The sequence below is a fragment of the Capra hircus genome, chromosome 13, assembly GCF_001704415.2.
Source record: "Capra hircus breed San Clemente chromosome 13, ASM170441v1, whole genome shotgun sequence".
In the NCBI taxonomy this organism is placed as follows: Eukaryota; Metazoa; Chordata; class Mammalia; order Artiodactyla; family Bovidae; genus Capra; species Capra hircus.
Genome location: NC_030820.1, coordinates 12,094,211 through 12,114,725, shown reverse-complemented (window position 1 = coordinate 12,114,725; position 20,515 = coordinate 12,094,211). Strand labels below are relative to the sequence as shown.

Genomic DNA, 20,515 nt, shown 5'->3' with positions numbered 1-20,515 from the left:
AGCAGGAGGGGGGCAGGGGCCGGAGGGGCGCGGGGGCGGGGCCGGAAGGAGCGGGGGGCGGGACCAAATAGGCGTGGGGACGGGGCAGAAGAGGCTAAGGGGCGGCCGGAGGGTTCAGGGGGCGGGGCGCGGCGCGGGGGCGGGGCCGGAAGGAGCGGGGGGCGGGACCCGAGTAGGCGTGGGGGCGGGGCCGGAGGGGCTAAGGGGCGGGGTCGGGGGGGCTCAGGGGGCGGGGCGGGGCGCGAGGCAGGGCAGCGCGAGTCCGCAGTCCGGAGCGCTGCCCTGAGTCCTGCGCTGTATCCGCGCGTCCCGCAGCGTCTTGGTGCAGCCGCCCGGCCTCACCATGCTCCCGCTGCTCGGGCTGTACTTTGCGCTGCCGCTCTGCGCCGGGTTGCTGGAAGAGGCGAGGAGCTGGGGAGACACATCGGATCAAGTAAGTGGAGTTCTAGGGGGCCCCCGGCGGGCCCCGGGCGCCGGCTGCAGTCTCTTACCACCGCCGCCTTCGGGCGCGTGGCTGCGGGACAGGCTACTTGACGCGAGGGAGGGTGGGATCACCCCCATGTCCTGGCACATCGTCCCCCCTTCACTTCTTCGTCCCCAGTGTTCTGCTTGGGAGCTTCCCCATCTACTGTTCCCTCGAGGAGAGAGTCTGGCTGACAAAGTTTCTTGCAGAATTGTGTCTGCACTTCAAAGTCCTGCGGAACCAAACCTCTTCGGCTCCTGTTACCTGGGCGGGTTTCTGCTGGTTTTGTTCATTTCTGAGCCAGAACCCTAAGCTAACTGCAAGGTTCTTTCAGATGCGCCTGTGGGGTAGTCTTGGCAGGTTGCTGTTGGCTTCCAGTTGTTCTAGAGAGAGAGCACGTCTAGGAAATGTTCTAAACTCGTGGAAGCCTCCGCTTTTCTCATCTGAAAACCGGGAGAACAGAGTTTTCATCTCTTATTGCTTTAGCAGCTTAAAGGTGGCCAAATGATGGGCGGAGGAGGAAGAACCAAAGGGTCTCAGTTCCCCTGGTTAATACTCTGTGTATCTGTCAGGATTTTTTAAATGGCTTAACCTCACAAGTGAATGAAACCTGCAAATATGAACTCTCAATACAATGTCTTATGGATAGGAAGGCTCTTGAAAGAATATCAAACAGGTTCCCACAGATATCAATGCACAGACCTTATCGGGAGAAAGGGCTCTGTCCTGATTAACGAAGGCGGTGCATTTCTGCATCTCCGGTGCTGTTTGCTCACATGTATTTAAATTGTTTAGCCGAAAGCATGCTTTTGCAGGATGAGAGGAAGAGATAAGCAGGTATACTTTCTGACCCCTTTCCCAGAGCCTTGGTTTGAAGGCAGATCTGGAAAACAGAATCTGCCTAAACATCCCATAGTTACTTTCACGTCAACTCTGCCTTAAGGATGTGCTTATCTACAAAATGGAACGATTCTTCTCTTGTAGGACTGCCATGAGGAATAACCCATAAAAATTCCAGGAGGCTGTGTGGTGGAGGAGGAATGTGCAAGCTTGGCATCCAGAGAGTGAGGCTGGTCTCCCCTTTGCTCTTTACTACTGTGTGGCCTGGACGAGCACCCCTATGCGTCTCTCTGCCTCCCTTTCCTGTCCCTCACAGCAGGGCACACACCTACTCTTGAGCATACTTGTAAGGATCCAGCTGCTAGTTTGTGTAAAGGACCTCGTATACTGTGGTATATGAAATGGCAGATGTTTTGGTTAAGGACGGGGGCTTGATGCCCGCTACCGGGGCTCAATTCCAGATTCAGGCGCTTTTCACCTCTGTGATGCTGAGCACAGTCCTGAGTGCTTCAATCTCCAATTTTGTACAAAGTGGGAAAGAACGGAGTAGTGAGGGTTGGGTAGGTAATACATCTAAAAGTGCTGGGGATGGTCAGCACTTGATGTTGGCGCCACTGAAGTGCTGAGGGAAGGAATTTAGGGTAAAGATCCAAAAACTTTTTAGAGGGCGGAGGGAGAAGATGTGGGAAGCACTGAAACAAAGATTCTGTTTATGAGCTAAGAGGAGGGATTAAAGCTCTGACATCTGCAAGTCCAAGTAGGCTTAACACTGAACTTTCCTGCTTGTAAGAACACGGGTTTGGCCCATGTTAGTGAGTTCTTGCTGTCGTCAGCCCATGACACCGTTTATTCTTCTGGAAAATGACTAAGTCAGGAAAAAACTCTGAATATAAAGTTTTGTGAAAATTTGTGATTTTACCTTTTTATCCCTACCCTCTTAAAATAAAATTTTGTGTGTATAAGATGTGGAATTGAGAGCACAGCCTCTAGAACCAGACTTCTGTGTTCGAATCCTGTCTCTGCACTTATTGGAGAGTTAGTTCACATCTGTGTGAGTGCTAAGTCGCTTCAGTCATGTCTGACTCTGCAACCCTATGCACCATAGACCACCAGGCTTCTCAGTCCATGGGATTCTTCAGGTTTGCATAGTGGAGTGAGTTGCCATGCCCTCCGACCCAGGGATCGAACCTGTGTCTCCTGCATTGTCAGGCAGTTTCTTTATCACTAACGCCACCTGGGAAGCCCTAATTCACATCTACGAGCCTCTATTTACCCATCTCGAGGATGGGGGTGACTAGATTACTTAATTAAAGGATTCTGAAGATTAATTAATATACTTTGAACAATGCCTTGGCAATGCAGTTAATGTTGCGGTCTCAATAATTATGGCCTTCAAAATTATATGTGTACCATTTTTTACAATTTGCTTTTATTGAATTTTAGTTGAATTACAATACAGTTGTATTAGTTTCTGCTGTATAGCAAAGTGATTCAGTTATATATATGTACATTCTTTATTATTATATAATTTGATTGGGTCACTGTACTGTGACTTATTTGTGTTTTACTTTTTCTTTTTTTTTTTTAATCTTTTGGCCACACCGCAAGGATCTTAGCTCCCCAACCAGGGGATCGAACCCACACCCCCTGCATTGGCAACACGGTCTTAACCTCGGGACTCGCAAGGAAGTCCCGTATTCTTCTTCCATATTCTTTTGCATTATGGTTTGTTACAGGGTGTTGAATATAGTTCCCTTGTGCTATACAGTAAGACCCGTGTGTATCCATTCTGTAGCTAATAGTTGGCATCTGCTAACCCCAAACTCCCAGTCCAACCCTCTCCCACCCCCCTCCTCCTTGGCAACCATCAGTCTATTCTCTATGTCCCTGACTCTGTTGGTGTTTCATATAGACAGGTTCATTTGTCATATTTTAATTCCACATGTGGCATTTGGTGAACCGCTTTCAGAGCTTTCCAGGCGGCTTGATGGTAAAGAATCTGCCTGCCAAAGTAGGAGATGCGGGAGACTCGGGTTCCATCCCTGAATTGGGAAGGTCCCCTGGAGTAGGAAATGGTAGGAATGGCAACCCATTCCAGTATTCTTGCCTGGAGAATCAGCATGGACAGAGGAGCCTGTTGAGCTACAGTCCATGGGATTGCAGAGTCAGACATGACTGAGCAACTGAGCACAAACAATTTTTAGATGTCAGTGAGCTTGTGAATTTTAAGGTACCTGAATTTGCCTGGTAGCCTGCGTTGTAATTCCTATTACTTGTCTTTAACTGAAAATATTACTAATATATGCTGGATTCAAGATGCTTCTTCCCCCACACCTCATCTATAAACAGTATTACCCGTAGTGTAATAAACCCACTGTCTGCAGTGGTTTTGAAACTTCATCTTGCAGAAAGACACTCAGGGGCTCTTTAAGAATTCAGATTCCTGAGCCTTACTCCCATCAATTTCCATCCACTAGGTTTGGGTGGGACCCCGATGGTCCTGATGTGGGCAATGCATGGACCACATTGAGACTGATACAGCTTTGAAAGCATCTTTCAGGAAATTAAGATTAAAAAGGAAGTCTTGGTCTTCCCTGGTGACTCAGTGGTAAAGGATCTGCCTGCCGATGCTGGAGATGAGGGTTCCACCCCTGATCCGGGAAGATCCCACGTGCTTTGGGCCACAGCTACTGAGCCTGTGCTCCACAGCCCGAAAGTTACAAATACTGAGCCCATGTTCTGAAACTAGTGAAGCCCACACTCGCTAGAGCCCGTGCTCTACCACAAGGGAAGCCAACACAATGAGAAGCCTGCATACCACAACTAGAGTCGCCCCGCTTGCTGAAACTAGAGGAGGAACCTTGTGCAGCAATGAAGACCCGGTGCAACCGTAAATAAATAATTTTTTAAAATAAAAGTAACTGCATGTTTTAAAAAAGCAAATGTCTTATATAAAATCAGTGTGCTTTCAAATTGATATGCTTTCTTTAAATAAGGATGGAACTGCATCCCCATTATTGCAAAAACAGTTTTTAATTTACAGAGTAATAGTAGCTACCAGGTATTGAGTTTCACGGAGAGTTTTCTAGGAGCTCTATATAAAAATTATAAGAAGTAATAAAGTATATAGTTAACAACATTCCAAGTGGAACCAGGCTGCCTGGGTTCAAATCTGGATCCCACTGGCCTACTGGCTGTGTGTACTTGGGCAAGTAACTTAACATCTCTGGGTCTCTTTCATCATCTGGAAGCTAGCATTGTTCATGGTTCCTACCTCATAGGCAGGGGTGGATCTAAATTTTTGAGAGGGGAATCAAGTTTACATAATTGGAAAAGACTTCTTGACAATATTCTGTGCTAAAATGAAGTTATTTATTTATTTTTTTAATTAATTTATTTATTTTAATTGGAGGCTAATTACTTTACAGTATTGCAGTGGTTTTTGCCATCCACTGACATGAAGCAGCCATGGGTGTACTTGTGTCCCCCATCCTGAACCCCCTCCCACCTCCCTCCCCATCCCATCCGTCAGGGTTGTCCCAGTACACTGGCTTTGAGTGCCCTTGAACAGTTATTTAGAATGATAAATCACAACAAACGACACATTTTGACAGACTGACAAGCAACATACTTTTAGAATAACTGTTTTTTCTCAGACTTTTTTTTTTTTTTTTTTTGCAATTTATTTATTTATTTTCGGCTCCTCCAGGTCTTCACTGCTGCTCAGGCTTTTCCCTAGCTTGGTGCGAGGGCTTCTCACTGTGGCGGCTTCTCTTGCAGAGCACGGGCCGCAGAGAACAGGCTCAGTAGCAGTGGCGAAGCGGCTTAGTTGCCCTGTGGCATGTGGGATTTTCCTGGACCAGGGATCGATCCTGTATCTTCTGCACTGGCAGGCGGATTCTTTACTACTGAGCCACTAAGGAAACCCATCATCATTGTTAAGGGACTGTGCAAGTGGGGGATCCTGATGCTTACCTTTCATCAGCTTCTAAGTAATAATAAACTATTAAATAAAAAATAATCAACCCACTCTGTCAGATAAAGCACTTACATATAGTAAGACTCAGGTCTCATGAGCCATTTTTATTATTTATGAACAGCCTGGTTGAATCCCTACCACTGCAAGGAAAGCCTCAGCAAGCTTCCTCTCCAAGGAGAAGAACCTTGGAAATCCCCCCAGGGGCAGTGATGCGCCCAAGGGGATATTTCAGAGCCTGAATTAGAACCCAAGTGCCCTGACTGCCAAGCTGTGCTTTCAGTGACTCCTCCAAAGACGGCACCACTTTCATATTTACAACTTGATGTGGTCTGTTTAAGGATGACTTTTAACTTTTATCTCCTGGCACACAGATAGTGTTGAGCCTCTGCTTCCAGTAACACATTCATTGTGGTGATCTGTTTGTAAGTGCCTGAACTGAGCATTTCTGCACTTTTAACTTTTGTAATCTACCACTTTGCATTTGGGAAAACAGAAAATCAAGACAATTTTTTTAATTCTTCAAAAAGTAAAGTCAAGGCAAGATCTTGTGAGCCCCAGACCACTCAATCATATCTCCTTTATGTGCACGGCTGTGATTGTTTCAGTGGAGTTGTAAGGCTGGATGGGGAAGAAGGATATTGTGGGAGAGATTCCAGAGATTGGCTCACTTCTGAACTAGCCGTGTCTGGTTTCTCTGGGGGTGGGATTGAGGAGAAGAGGGGGGAGTCCTAAGAGCTGAATGATGAGTCCTGTGTGACCTTGTGTTTCTAACACACACTCCCCCAAAGTCCTGGATGCTCTAAGGTAAAGGAGCCCTGCCCACATGCTGTCAGAGGTCCAGCTGAAAGTCCTGCAAGCTTTCTCTTTTTAATTTTTTATTGACTTTATTACCATATTGCTTCTGTTTTATGTTTTGGTTTTTTGGCAACGAGGCACGTGGGATCTCAGCTCCCCAACGAGGGATTGAACCCACACCTCCTGCATTGGAGGTCTTAACTCCTGGACCACCAGGGAAGTCCCCTGCAAGCTTTCAGTATCTAAGGAACAGATGGTCGGTTTAGGAAGATGGAGCCATCGGATGGAGACCTGAGCTTTTTTTTGTTTCCTGCTGGGAGGGTCCCCGACCTCTTCATTATCTTCCCACAAGCCAGGTCCGTGTCCCTTGTTTCTCACAGATTGAAAGCAACAGGGTGATTCACCTAAGGCTGGTTGGTTTGGGTTTTGTTACTGTTTTCCCGGCTGCCTGGAAATTGTTTGAAATTTCAACCCACCCAACCCCCCACCCAACCCCAGATAAAGTTTCTTCTCCCATTGCTGAGGTTATGGGTAGCTCACATGGCACGTGGCACGTAGCTGAACAACGTGCAGCCCCATTTCTCCGAAAGAAGACTTTTGTGTCAGTGATAGAGAATTCCCAGAATGAGGCTCTTCGAAGACTGAGTGTCCTCAGCCCAGGTGATGGGTGGCATCTCCCATGCCGTCCAGCATGTCACCCTGGGGTCGGTGTCAGGTCCTGGCCAGGTCTCTGAGGCAGCTGAGTTCCTGGTCTTGGCTTCAGAATGTCCTTGGGAGATGCAGGCCAATGGGTAGATAAGGAGCTCATGTCTTCAGCCATTTGATGGTGTGTGGCTGAGACTGGCCTCAGTGCAGCCACTCCTGGCTCTGTGATGGAACCTAGGGCGACAGAGCTGGTGGCAGAGCTCGGAAGGAATGAGGGCTTGAATCCGGCCTTTCTGTCTCTCGTTCAGTGAACCCAGGTCATGAAAGCACCCATCCCTAAAGGGAATGTGTATACGGTGTGTATTTCGAATACCCCTCACTCCTCTCCTCCCTTCCCACGCTCTTCCCCATCTGTGGACTTTCTGGAATGCTTTCTCTTCCCTCCTGGTCCTGATCCAACCCTGTGATTGATCCTGGGGGGAAAATACCATCTCTTTTATCCAGATGATGAACATTAAGCTGTTTTTCACCTGCAGTTGGACCGTCTGATGGTGGGATAGATGGGGATTCCAGTCCCCCAGCTCTGATGGGGTTATTGCTATATTCTTGGTGCAAAGGCAGTCTTCAGCCACCCACGCTCGTTCTGGTGGTAAATGCTGCTTGGTCCATGTGAGTTGAAGAGGCAGATAATGAGTGATTTCTCGCATGGTTCTCATGTTGAACCTGATTCTCTTTAAATTTGTCTTCCCCCTTTATTCCACTCCAACCAACATTCTACACACCGACTTCAAGCCATCCCTCCATCGTAGAGCCTCTCGTGGTCACTTGAGAGTGTAGTGAACTCTTCTTTTTTTCCCATTTTCTTTGTAACTTATAAAAATTACCTCATCTGGTAAGTTTTACTGAGTGTATTTTCTTTGACATTAGGTAGTATGGTCGGTCCTTCATGGCAAAGATTGTGACTGATACTTCTTATTAAATACTGTGGTCTGCACATCTGTTCTGGCGCTGGAGAAGTAAGCTCAGCTTGGAAGGAGTAGAAATTCCTATCTGAGCCATCTCATAAATCTGTGATTTGGGGCCCATGCTCTGAGGTTATTTATTCAGAACACTCCTTGCCTTTAAGCTGGATTCGGTTACCTGTCCTTAACCCCCACTTCCAGGTTCTTATAGGGGAACAGGAAAGCTCTCAAACAATAAAAGGGGTCAGGAACTCCTAACTAAAAACAATGAAGATGACATTAGTGTCATTTCCACTTCTAATCCTAGCTGGCACCAGGAATCTCTGTGCACCAGGAAGTTTTGATTCTGGTTTGGTCTGTGTCTAAATCTGGACTCAAGTGTTGCCATGGTGATCGCCTGAGATATCAGATAGCCACCTCAAAAATGAAAAACCAACTTCTCTTGTTCTCCTGAATACTTGTTTATTTTCTTGGAAAACCTATTCTTCAAAGGAGGAGACTTCAAAGAGAATAGTTTAGATCAACCAGCGAACATAATACCTGAGCAGGGCCAGGCTTCCCTTCTGACCATGATTAGTTATTTTAAGTGGCCCCCAGCCGATTCCACAATTTTAGGAAGGGAGAGGCCTGAGACGAACCTGCAGAACTGTCGGACACCTTGCCCAGGACACTGATTCTAGTTTCCTTCGGACCGTTCAAATCATTCCACCTCATTTTAGAAGTAGAAAGCAGCAGCCTCCTAGTGACTGGTTCTCATTTGGCGTCAGAGCACATGTCAACTGAAATCCTATGCTAACTCTTCCTATTCCATGTTCTGCAGAATAGGAGACTCTACGATGGCTTACAATTGTAGTTTACAGTAGCACATATCTATTTTCAGAAGGGATCAGAGGAGGATCATGATTAAACCAGTTTTTTAGTTTACAGAATGAAAATATCTTTATTGTTTTTTCTGTTTGCAAGTGATACAAAACTAAGGTACTACAGAAGAGTTTAAAGAAAAAAAATTCAGACATCCAGAGGTAATTGCCATTAAAATTTTGGGTGCATTCTGCACATACAGACACTTATACTTAAAAAATGAGATCAGTAAAGATAGCATTTTGTTACCTGATTTAATCATTCAAAGTGTGTCTGACTGTATCAGTGAGGACAGGCCAGGCTGAAACTGGGGTAAGAACCCCCAAACTGCAATAATTTAAATGACAAACATTTCTTTTTTAAAAAACTTTTTGTTTTATATTGGGGTATAGCCGATTACGGAGAAGGCAATGCCACCCCACTCCAGTACTCTTGCCTGGAAAATCCCATGGATGGAGGAGCCTGGGAGGCTGCAGTCCATGGGGTCGCGAAGAGTCAGACACGACTGAGCGACTTCCCTTTCACTTTTCACTTTCATGCATTGGAGAAGGAAATGGCAACCCACTCCAGTGTTCTCACCTGGAGAACCCCAGGGATGGGGGAGCCTGGTGGGCTACTGTCTATGGGGTCTCACAGAGTCGGACACAACTGAAACGACTTAGCAGCAGCAGCAGCATAGCCAATGAACAATGTTGTAATAGTTTCAGGTGGACAGCAAAGGGACTCAGCCATACATATACATGTATCTATCCTCCCCAAGAACCCCGTCCCATCCAGGCTGCCACATGACATTGAGCAGAGTCCCCTGTGCTATACAGTAGGTCCTTGCTGGTTCTCCATTTTAAATACAGCAGTGTGTATATGTCCATCCCAAAGGCCCTAACCATCCCTTCCCTGCATCCTTCTCCCCACTACCTGGCAACCATAAATTAGATGAACGTTTTTTTCTTGCTTGTATGACGTCCATCTTGGGGTGTCAGTGGAGCAAGTGAGACCTTAGGCTTGATGGGGCAGCAACCTCTCAAATGTTACTACTTACCGTGCAGGTGAGAAAAGGCAGTTCTGGAGAATCTCATACCTTCCATCGAGTCCTTGGTGGAGAAGTGACAAGGCCGCTTACATTCGTAAGTTATTGGCCAGAACCAGTCATGTGGCTGTCTTCCCACCAAGGGCCAGGAAATGCAATCCTTCCAGCAGGCAACTAGAGAAATATTTAGTGAACAGCTCAGAAGTCCAGTAAAACTAACATTTGTCGTAAATAAATATAGGCCCATACCATTATTTTTAATAGCCGTATTCTGATGAATCACTGTATCGTAATATATTTAACCAAACCATGTTTAAATAATATGCTAGGCTATTTCCAGCCATCAACAATTGTTTCAAAAGTTGCAAAGAAGTCTTTTCGTGCTTTCATTTTTTTTGTATTGACATCCCCCCCGCAAATTGATACATTTCTGAAAGTATGATTTCTAAATTAAAAGATGTGCATACTGGTGGGAATGTAAAATGTTACAGCTACTTTGCAAACTGGTGTATCTATTTCTCAAAAGTTAAATTTACCATATGACCCAGGAATTCCACTTATTCCACTTATTCCACAGAGACATCTATGTGAATATCCATGCAAGTTCCACAGTATAAATAATAGCCAAAAGGTGGAAATAACGTTAGAGTCCGACAACTGGGAAGTGGATAAACACAATGTGATGTATCCACACAATAGACTATTATTCAGACATAAAAAAGAATGAAGTGCTAATAAATACACAAGATTATGCTAAGTGGAAAGGGCCAGTAAAAAATGACCACAATAGTACAATAGTATGATTCTATTTATTCGAAATCCCCAGGATGAGTAAATCCATAGAGACAAAGTAGATTAACGGGTGCCTAGGGCCTTATTTAACTTATATGCAGAGTACATCATGAGAAACGCCGGACTGGAAGAAACACAAGCTGGAATCAAGATTGCCGGGAGAGATATCAATAACCTCAGATATGCAGATGATACCACCTTTCTGGCAGAAACTGAAGAGGAACTAAAAAGCCTCTTGATGAAAGTGAAAGAGGAGCGTGAAAGGGTTGGCTTAAAGCTCAACATTCAGAAAATGAAGATCATGGCATCTGGTCCCATTACTTCGTGGGAAATAGATGGGGAAACAGTGGAAACAGTATCAGACTTTATTTTTGGGGGCTCCAACATCACTGCAGATGGTGATTGCAGCCATGAAATTAAAAGACGCTTACTCCTTGGAAGAAAAGTTATGACCAACCTAGATAGCATATTGAAAAGTAGAGACATTACATTGCCTACAAACAGCTGTCTAGTCAAGGCTATGGTTTTTCCTGTGGTCATGTATGGATGTGAGAGTTGGACTATGAAGAAGGCTGAGCACCGAAGAATTGATGCTTTTGAACTGTGGTGTTGGAGAAGACTCTTGAGAGTCCCTTGGACTGCAAGGAGATCCAACCAGTCCATTCTGAAGGAGATCAATGCTGGGTGTTCTTTGGAAGGAATGATGCTGAAGCTGAAGTTCCAGGACTTTGGCCACCTCATGCGAAGAATTGACTCATTTGAGGGGACTCTGATGCTGGGAGGGATTGGGGGCAGGAGGAGAAGGGGATGACCGAGGATGAGATGGCTGGATGGCATCACTGACTCAATGGACGTAAGTCTGAGTAAACTTAAAGAGAGATGGTGATGGACAGGGAGGCCTGGCGTGCTGCGATTCATGGGGTCACAAAGAGTCGGACACGACTGAGCGACTGAACTGAACTGAACTGAGGGCCACGGAAAAGCTGGAGTTTGGAAGTGACAGGTTAGGCAAGGTTTCTTTGGGGATAAAAATGTTCTAAATTGATTGTGGTGATGGTTTGCCCAGCTCTGTGAATATATTGTAAAAAATTGAATTGTGCACGTTAAAAGAGCGAATTTTATTGTTTGTAAGTTATATCTTACAAAGCTGTTAAAAAAGGTTTATGCAAAGTCTAAGCATATTTTCCAAGGTTTTGATCGACATTGTCATACTGCCCTCCAGGAAGGCCAACTTATTATTCACAGCAGTGGAGTCCACACTTCTGTTCTTTAAACAGTGATTTATCTTGAGAAACGGTTGGCAACCAGCTAGGATTTCTGCATGAGTCCGGAGGGGCTGGTTAATTATTAGATGATTTTAAAAACTAAGGATGCTATCACTTCCCCGTGCCCCTCCTCTGCCGGTGGGAAAGTATAGCAAATCATCCAGAAAAAACACAGTAAGAAAGTTCAAGGCAAGTTCAGTTTTGCCTTCAGAACTTCCTGGGGTTTTGACCGGAATGAATGAACCCATCAGAGGCAAGCGGACATGTTTACTCATTGTAACAGACACAACAGCGAAGAGTTGATTTTCAGGCCAAAAATAAATGGAAACCAAATACAAGTACTTTTTTTTTTAAATAGATTTTTCTTTTGATGTGGACCATTTTTCAGGCCTTTGTTGAATTTGTTACAGTATTGTTTCTGATTTATGTTTTGCTTTTTTGGCTGCAAGGCATGTGGAACCCAGCTCCCCGACCCGGGATTGAACCCCAGCTCCCTGCATTGGAAGGTGAAGTCTTGCCCACTGGATGGCCAGGGAAGTCCCTGAATACAGATATTCTAGTGAACTCTGTTCTGGTCATTTCATCTGCTCCCTTAATAGATGTAAGACCCCTCAGATGAGGAGGTGGTGTGACATTGTGGGTTAAGCAGCCAGCCAGGTCTGAGAAGCATGAATTCTAATCTTGTTCTGGGTGCTTCCTGGTTCAAAGTCAAAACTGCTTTTCAGGTGGTGGATAACCCTTCGTGTGTCTTCATGGGCCTTAACCCTCTTCGTGTAACTAACTCACATGAGAATGACCTCACAATCGTATTTCATGTCTCTTTCTTCCTTCCAGGTTGGACTCAGGATCCCAAGGCAAGTCAGGCTGTTGCAAAGGCTGGTACGTATAGTCACATAAATTCTCTTAAAAGTCTGTACCCTTCACAAGTCTGTGTCTTTGGAACCAAGTAATAGCTATGCTCGCAGCTACTCCAAACCTTACAGTTGCATGTAGAAGAAATTGAACGTGAAACAGCATAGCTTTTTAAAAAATGTTTATTATGATGATACTGTCATGTTCTCTCTTTTTTTTTTTTTTTTTGTCTTCACAACATGGGGGATCTTAGTTCTCCAACCAGGGATCAAACCCTCACCCCTTGCATTGGAAGCATGGAGTCTTATCCAGTCGACCACCACGAAGTCCCCAGCATAGGTTTTATAAACCTTTCTTTGATAAACTTTTTCTTTGAGTAGATGTTTTTCTGAAAAGAGACCTGATTATTCCAGTAAAAGTATAAGGACGAAGTGTGAAATTTTCAAAGACCTTCTTAGAAAAAAGCTAACACCTAAGTGAACCTTTCCTTGTTTTTAATAATGTTCTTACACAAGAAATAAAGATGGTGTTAGGAAGCAAACAGTGAAAGCAAGCAGAGGATTCCCACTTGTAGATTGAAGCTTCGTGTGATAGAAGTTGGGCCAGGCTCTCGGTGTATGCTGCAAGCTCCCAGATGGAACTTGGGAAGACGTTCAGGATTCTAAGTGTTTATTTGAAATGACCTCAGTCGTTCCTTCCCACGATGTGTACAGTGATGTATCCAAGTGTGGGGACACGCCTTCAGGCTCTGAGGCTACGGAATCCTCTGCACACCCTCAGGGATAAGCCATAAGCCCAAGCCGTTTACCCCCTGCTCCTGGCTGGTATCTGAATTCCTGCTGAATTGCTCATGACCAAGGTCACAATCATTCCCACCTTTATTTGGACCGGGACTTTGTATTCTCCTCATTTTCTGCTTGGCTTCCTCCTCCCCGTCCACCCCCATCCTCCCAATCCTGCCGCCCCAAATGTATTACCCTCAGTCTTTTTCTGTTTTTCTGCATATTCACATAATCATAGACAGACATATGCGTAAGGTATAGTTCGGGCCGAGGCAGAAAAGGAGGAGAGACGACCTCAACGGAAGTAGGTTACCTTTATTCAGGCAAGGAGGGGCGACAGTCATCCTAACGACCAGGCTGAGTGCCCGGAGGGATCAGGGAGGCTCCATATTTATATGGAGGTTTGTGGAAGCAATAATGGAAACGTTAATCAGGTGGGATGTTTTGGGTATTGGTGGCTCAGATGGTAAAGCATCTGCCTGCAATGCGCGAGACCTGGGTTCGATCCCTGGGTTGGGAAGATCTCCTGGAGAAGGAAATGGCAACCCTCTCCAGTACTCTTGCCTGGAGAATCCCATGGACAGAGGAGACTGGTAGGCTACAGTCCATGGGGTCGCAAAGAGTTGGATACGACTGAGCGACTTCACTTTCACTTTCACTTAGTTGAGATGGCATTTGTAGTTGGGCAGGGGTGATAAGTCTTCTGGGCAGGTGTAGGGGGTGGGAGGTGTCTGGACAGGAGGTGATAAGTCCCAGATAGATGCAACGGGCCTGGAGCATCAGGGCAGGACCTAAAGTTTGGTTTTGTTTTCTCCAAAGTTAAATGATTCAAAGGCCTTTGAGACTGTTGTTTTCTTTCCTAGGCCCAAAGACTCCTTCAATATGTGAACATAAATGGCGGGGGAGGAGGGGGGCGCAACACCTACACACCTGGTACCTGGTTGGTTTGACCACAAGAGGGGTACCGAATACTGAGGGGGTCACCAACCTCTGGGATCTAATGTCTGATGATCTGAGGTGGAGCCGATATAATAATAATAGAAATAAACTGCACAATAAATATAACACACTTGAGTCATCCTGAAACCATCCCTCAGCCTCCTGGTCCATGGAAGAACTGTCTGCCATGAAACAGGTTCCTGGTGCCTAAAAGGTTGGAGACTGCTGCGGTATAGCGCAGGGAACTCTACTCAGTACTCTGTAATGACCTGTATGGGAATAGAATCTGAAAAGGAGTGGATATATGTATGTGTATAACAGCAGAAACTAGCACATCATTGTGAACCAACCATACTGCAGTTCCGTTCAGTCGCTCAGTCGTGTCTGACTCTGCAACCCCATGGGCTGCAGCACCCCAGGCTTCCCTGTCCATCACCAACTCCTGGAACTTGCTCAAACTCATGTTCATCAAGTCGATGATGCCATCCAACCATCTTATCCTCTGTCGTCCCCTTCTCCTCCTGCCTTCAATCTTTCCCAGCATCAGGGTCTTTTCAAATGAGTCAGTTCTTCACATCAGGTGGCCAAAGTATTGGAGCTTCAGCATCAGTTCTTCCAATGAATATTCAGGACTCATTTCCTTTAGGATGGACTGGTTGGATCTCCTTGCAGTCCAAGGGACTCTCAAGAGTCTTCTCCAACACCACAGTTCAAAGCATCAATTCTTCAGTAAAAATTCATAAAAAAGGGAGGAGCCCTTGCTCCCAGCAAGACATAGATGCACATATTCGTTCATTCAAGGATTTTGTTGAGTCCTCACTGTCTGCCCAGCACTGTTCAAGACATTGGGAATCCAGCAATGAGCAAACAGGCAAAGACACTATCTTTCATAGAGCTTGAATTCTAAAGAGGGGCAGAGATAGGCAAAGTCTATAAATAAATGGTTAAATGTGTTAGGAATGGAGAAGATAAGTACCACTGAGGAAAAAAAAAAAAAAAACAGCAGAGGAAGGTGGGGACCCTTGTATACATTTTGAGATTTTGAGATTTTTCATATTTGCTGTCAGACAGTGGGACTATGTAAATACAGCTGCTGTTCCCTGCATGCTGACCACAGGCCAGGTGCTGTCCTGAGTATCTCTTGTGTTCTAGCTCAGCCAAATACAGACACATTTTACAGACAAGAAAACAGTCACTTATCCAGGATTACACTTTCCATAAGAGGTGATTAAATAAGGGTTTTGAGTCCCAACAGCCTGGCTTCTGAGTGTGCTCATCACTAATACACCCAACTGCCTTCTCATCTGAATGTATTTCTTTCTTATTATTTTCTCTCAACAGTGCCTCAGCTGGCCTAAATCTGTCCCTTCTTCTAGATGATGAAAAATATACCATGTCGTTGGCACACCATAGTTTATCAAGCATTCTACCATTGAGCCTTCAGTATGGTTTCAATTTTTTGGCCTCTGTAAACGCTGCTGCAAAAACCTTTTTGCTTTTTCTAGTAAGTGGATGCTTTTACTTTCAGTAGGAGGGTTGCTGGATCAAAATGCACATACATTTTTAAAAAATGTGATAGATGTAGTCAGACTAGGTTTTGAATACTCCTAGTCCTTTCTGTCTTAATTCCGTTCTATACGCAGTGATGGCGATGCACATTTGCGCCAGCAACAGTGAAATTACTCTCTTTGTTTTGTCAGTCTCAGAAATATACAGTGATATCAGTCCTTCAGTGTGTATTCCCCTGACTTCTGAGTTTGGACTTTTCTCCATACAGAGGCGTTCCTCCATGAATTGTTTTTCAGGTCCTGCAGCCATTTTTCAATTGTGATTTCTTTTCAGATTTTTCTTGTTGCTTAGTCATGTTCAATTCTCTGCGACTGCACACACTGTAGCCCACCAGGTTCCTCTGTCCATGGGATTTCCTAGATAAGAATACTGGAATGGGTTGCCATTTCCTTCTCCAGGGGATCTTCTTGCCCAGGAATAAAACCCACGTCTCCTGCATTGGTAGGTGGATTCTTTATGGCTAACCCACCAAAGAATCCCTCTTTTGTGATTTTTATCTCTTGATTGTCAATATGGGCTTTCCAAGTGGTGTTAGTGGTAAAGAACCCATCTGCCAATGCAGGAGACAAAGAGAAATAGGTTCGATCCCGGGTCGGGAAGATTCCCTGAAGGAGGACATGGCAACCCATTCCAATATTCTTGCCTGAGAAATCCTGTGGACAGAGGAAGGATCCTAGCAGGCTACAGTCCATAGAGTCGCAAAGAGTCGGACATGACTGAAATGACTTAGAATGCACGCACGCACTTATCAGTATGTGGGAGATCTCTGTGTGTTTTGGATACTCTGTATTCTGAATTGGAAGAGTTCTTCCCTAAATCTGTCATTTGTCTATTAACTTTGTTTATGAAATAATCTCAGATTTTTCTAGAAATCTAGGAATGTTGAAAGCCTCTCTTTAACAAGTATCGTATAAATTTGTTAATGTTGACTTCATTTACCCATCCAGACAGTACCAGAATGATCTTTCCAGCATGGGTCTGGCGCATCACTCTCTTTTACAAATGTCTTCAGAGGCTTTGTGGCTTCCCTGGTTTGGCTCAGTGGTAAAGAAGCTGCCTGCCAATGCAGGAGACTTGGGTTTCATCCCCTGGGTCAGGAACATCCCCTGGAAGAGGAAATGACAACCCACTCCAGTATTCCTGCCTGGAAAATTCCATGGACGGAGGAGCCTGGCAGGCTACAGGCCATGGGCTTGCAAAACAGTTGGACACAACTTAGTGTCCAGCTAAAATGAAAGAAAAAATCAGTGATTTTGTATCACCTGTCAGATTAACTCTGAGGATGTCTAAGCCCACCCCCCACCCCACACCCGCTCCGTGATCTGGCTCCTGCCTGCCTCTGTAGCCTTAGTTTACCCAAAGTTTCCTTGTATTTCACGTTCTAGCTGTACCACACTAATCTGAACGTTCTCTACTCTGATTAATGAAGAGGATGTGGTGGCAACAGCTGAGATCTTCCCATCACTCGCAGCTCATGGACCCTCCGGGACATGCTTTGATTTTATTCTGAATTAATTAGATACCCTTTTAAGGAAGCGCTCTGCTATCACAGATACCAACAGTGTTTACCTTTTGAAAAGCAGGAGTATTTTTTTGTCGGAGTCTCCCTGGTGCTTGACAACTACTGGCCCGGTTTTCCTAGAATAATTTGCTGTCATACTTTAACCTCCCGATGGTGGAGCCACTTCTTGGCATCCCCTTTGTAGCAGAGATTCTAAAATTTGCAGCCAAGATTTGTTTTGAGCGGATGTGGTGAGACACACAGATACAGAAATGACCTTCACGAAGGAGGAGGTTCACACTCACAGGTCCCCAGGGATGAGTGGCATGCAGGGCCACGTGGAGAAGCACCAGGTCACTCGGGGCAGCAGGGCCAGAGGGGAGAGCATGGCCAGGAGCCTTTACTGGGGTTTTTGCAGGAAGGAATTGATGAGTAGGTTAGGTGTGCCGAGTAACCATAGGACGGGGTGGTGGTTTAGTCACTCAATTGTGTCCAACTCTTTGTGACCCCATAGACTGTAGGACTGGATAGCTGAAATGATCTTGGCAGGCTCTGGGCTGCAGCGTCTGACCATGGGGTGATTTGGGGCAGGGGGAATATTGGCTGGTGTGCAAGGGCTTGGCAAAGTAGGCGGCTGGGATGGGGGTGGTGCTGTTACTGACTGGTTCTGTCTTGAAGCTGTGCTCACAGGGCAACGTTTGCTCTCTCCAGGAATCAGCTGACCCTGGGAGGGGCGGAGCAACCTCTCCAAGGTCAAATCCCCAGATGCCGGAGCATCAAGAATATAGAACATAATATAACAACATAAAATTGATGTCCTGTGAATTAGGCACACAGTCCCTACTCCTACCCCAGAAGACAAATGGAAAGGACATACAAAGGACCCACCCCACCCCTACAGCCACCAGCATAACTCAATAACATACTCAGCAGAAACCTACCTCTTCTACTGTATTACATTTTTTTTAATATTTATTTATTTGGCTGTATTGGCACCTGGGATTTTTTATTGCAGTGCACCAGGCTCAGTTGCCCCTTGGCATGTGGGATCTTAGTTCCCTGACCAGGGACTGAACCCACATCCCCTGTGTTGGAAGGTGGATTCTTAACCACTGGACCACCGGGGAAGTCCCTGTCTTGTTAATCTTTAAAATTACACTCAGCCTAAACATTCACTTTTTTTTCTTTAGAAGGTAATGTCAATATAGGGCTTCCCTGATGGCTAAGTGGTAAGAATCTGCCTGCAGTACAGGCGATGTGAGTTTGATCCCTGGGCCAGCAAGATCCCCTGGAGAAGGAGATGGCAACCCACTCCAGTATTCTTGCCTGGAGAATCCCATGGACAGAGGAGCCTAGTGGGCTATAGTCAATGGGGGTCGCAAAGAGTCAGACACAACTTAGTGACTAAACAACAGCAACTCTGTCAGTATACACAGCTAATAAAATGTAGTAACAAGCGCTTTATAATCTATAAAAATGACCTATATATTAATACTTGTATGCTGACTGCAATCCCAGTTTTCAGTAATTTAATTTTTCTGTAGTATTTCTAAGTATTAAAACATTACTATTTTTCTTGGTGCTAAGAAAAAAGGATATAGAAAAGAAAAAATACAGTCAGTTCAGCAGGTAGCATGGGGCTGGCACTGTTACTTCACTGAGAGCTAGTAATGTATGTATCTCCCTACTCCCAACATCTTGGTTCATCTTTAAATTTTTTTTTTTTTTTTTTTTGGCCACAAAAAAGTGAGTGAGTCCTCTATGTTTTTAAACGACTCACGCGGGCATGCAGGATCTTAGTCCCCCGGTCAGGGACTGAACCCACATCCCCTGCATTGGAAGCTCAGAGTCTTAACCACCAGACCACCAGGAGGGTTCCATCATGGTTTATCTTAAGAGATAATAGGATTTTCTTTTTCTGAATATAGGTGATAATTGCCTGCTGTGTTTCCTCTCTAAACAAAATGAAATATCACGCCATAAAATGTATTACTGTAAATAGGCAATTCAGAGCTGATGACACCCTCTGTCTACAGAGGGGCAATTATTTCCCCAAGGTGGTAAATACAGTCCTCAGGGAGGTGCCATGTCTGGAGGGCTTCTGCTTCATTGATAGCCGCATGAACTTTTTCTAGATAAGAAGAAGCATTAAAAAAAGAAGAAGCAGCATTGAGGTTTATTAATAGTTAAGATCTCTGGACTTGAGGCTTCCCCGGTGGCTCAGATGGTAAAGCGTCTGCCTGCAGTGCTGGAGACCCAGATTCAATCCCTGGGCTGGGAAGATCCCCTGGAGAAGGAGATGGCAACCCACTCCAGTATTCTTGCCTGCAGAATTCCATGGACAGAGAAGCCTGATGGGCTACAGTCCATGGGGTCGAAAAGAGTCAAAAACAGCTGAGCAACCTCAGTTTCCTCTCTGGACTTGGAGCCAGCCAACTGCCAAGCTCCATCGAGTCGGGGAGCGGATGAGGTGGTTTCTGAGGTTCTCTTCCACCTCTGAGATGATTTATTCTAGTGGCTGAGGAACAATTGTTAGCCCAGAATAAAACAGCAGGAGGATAATCCTCTGGGAAGTGGCCTGGCTTCTGGCACTGCCCATGGCAGACACTCCCGGTCACCTTTCCAGTTGGCATCGTGGGTGATTCGGGATGTCTTCTGTGTGGCTTGATCTTGAACGGCTCACATGAGTCACACGGAAACCTCTGATCCCTGACTAATTAAGACCCTCCCTGCCTCATAACACTTTTCCATCTGTTTAGCTTTTGTAGGGAAAAATAATGAAGAAATAATTATGTCGCAGGAAGGCTTGGTTTCTGCCCACGTCCCTAAACAAAATACCGAGTCGAATGCAAATATGGAAAGCATGTTGGAGTTTTCAGCACTGTGCTCTGGCAGAGGCTGAGGCCACCGCTTTATACCCTTTCTTCTACGACACATTTTTGTAAACCTCTGCCATTCCAGGTTCTGTGCTCGTCCTTGGGGTGGTTCATCACCTCACGATTTTATGTCCCCGGCCAATATTCTTCACCCCACGCGCCCTCCTCTAACTAAACTGCTCTGTTCTCATGCCAGGAATGGGCTCTGGTTTATTCTTGTTTCTGTGTCTCTTATGTTTCTAGAATTTTGTTTTGTTCTCTTTCACTCCATACAAATTCTATCCCTTTAAAAAGCTTTTTCTTACTCCTACAGTCTTCGCTGTTTTTCTGTTCCTTCTGGACTGTGGAAAGTCTTCTAACCGATAAA

General features: G+C 45.3%; 1 protein-coding gene across 2 annotated transcripts in view; it reads left to right on the top strand.

Annotated features, from left to right (window-relative positions):
* ITIH5 (inter-alpha-trypsin inhibitor heavy chain family member 5) overlaps positions 235-20,515 on the top strand; it is an 85,834-nt gene continuing 65,553 nt past the window's right edge. The window contains exons 1-2 of one of the 2 annotated variants that reach the window (XM_018056962.1): positions 235-433; positions 12,464-12,508. In XM_018056962.1, coding sequence (XP_017912451.1) covers positions 344-433; positions 12,464-12,508 — 135 coding nt within the window. In that variant the 5' untranslated portion in view covers positions 235-343. Of the gene's footprint in view, positions 434-1,464; positions 1,528-12,463; positions 12,509-20,515 lie in introns of those variants that run through there. The other variant, XM_018056963.1, reaches the window with a different exon arrangement.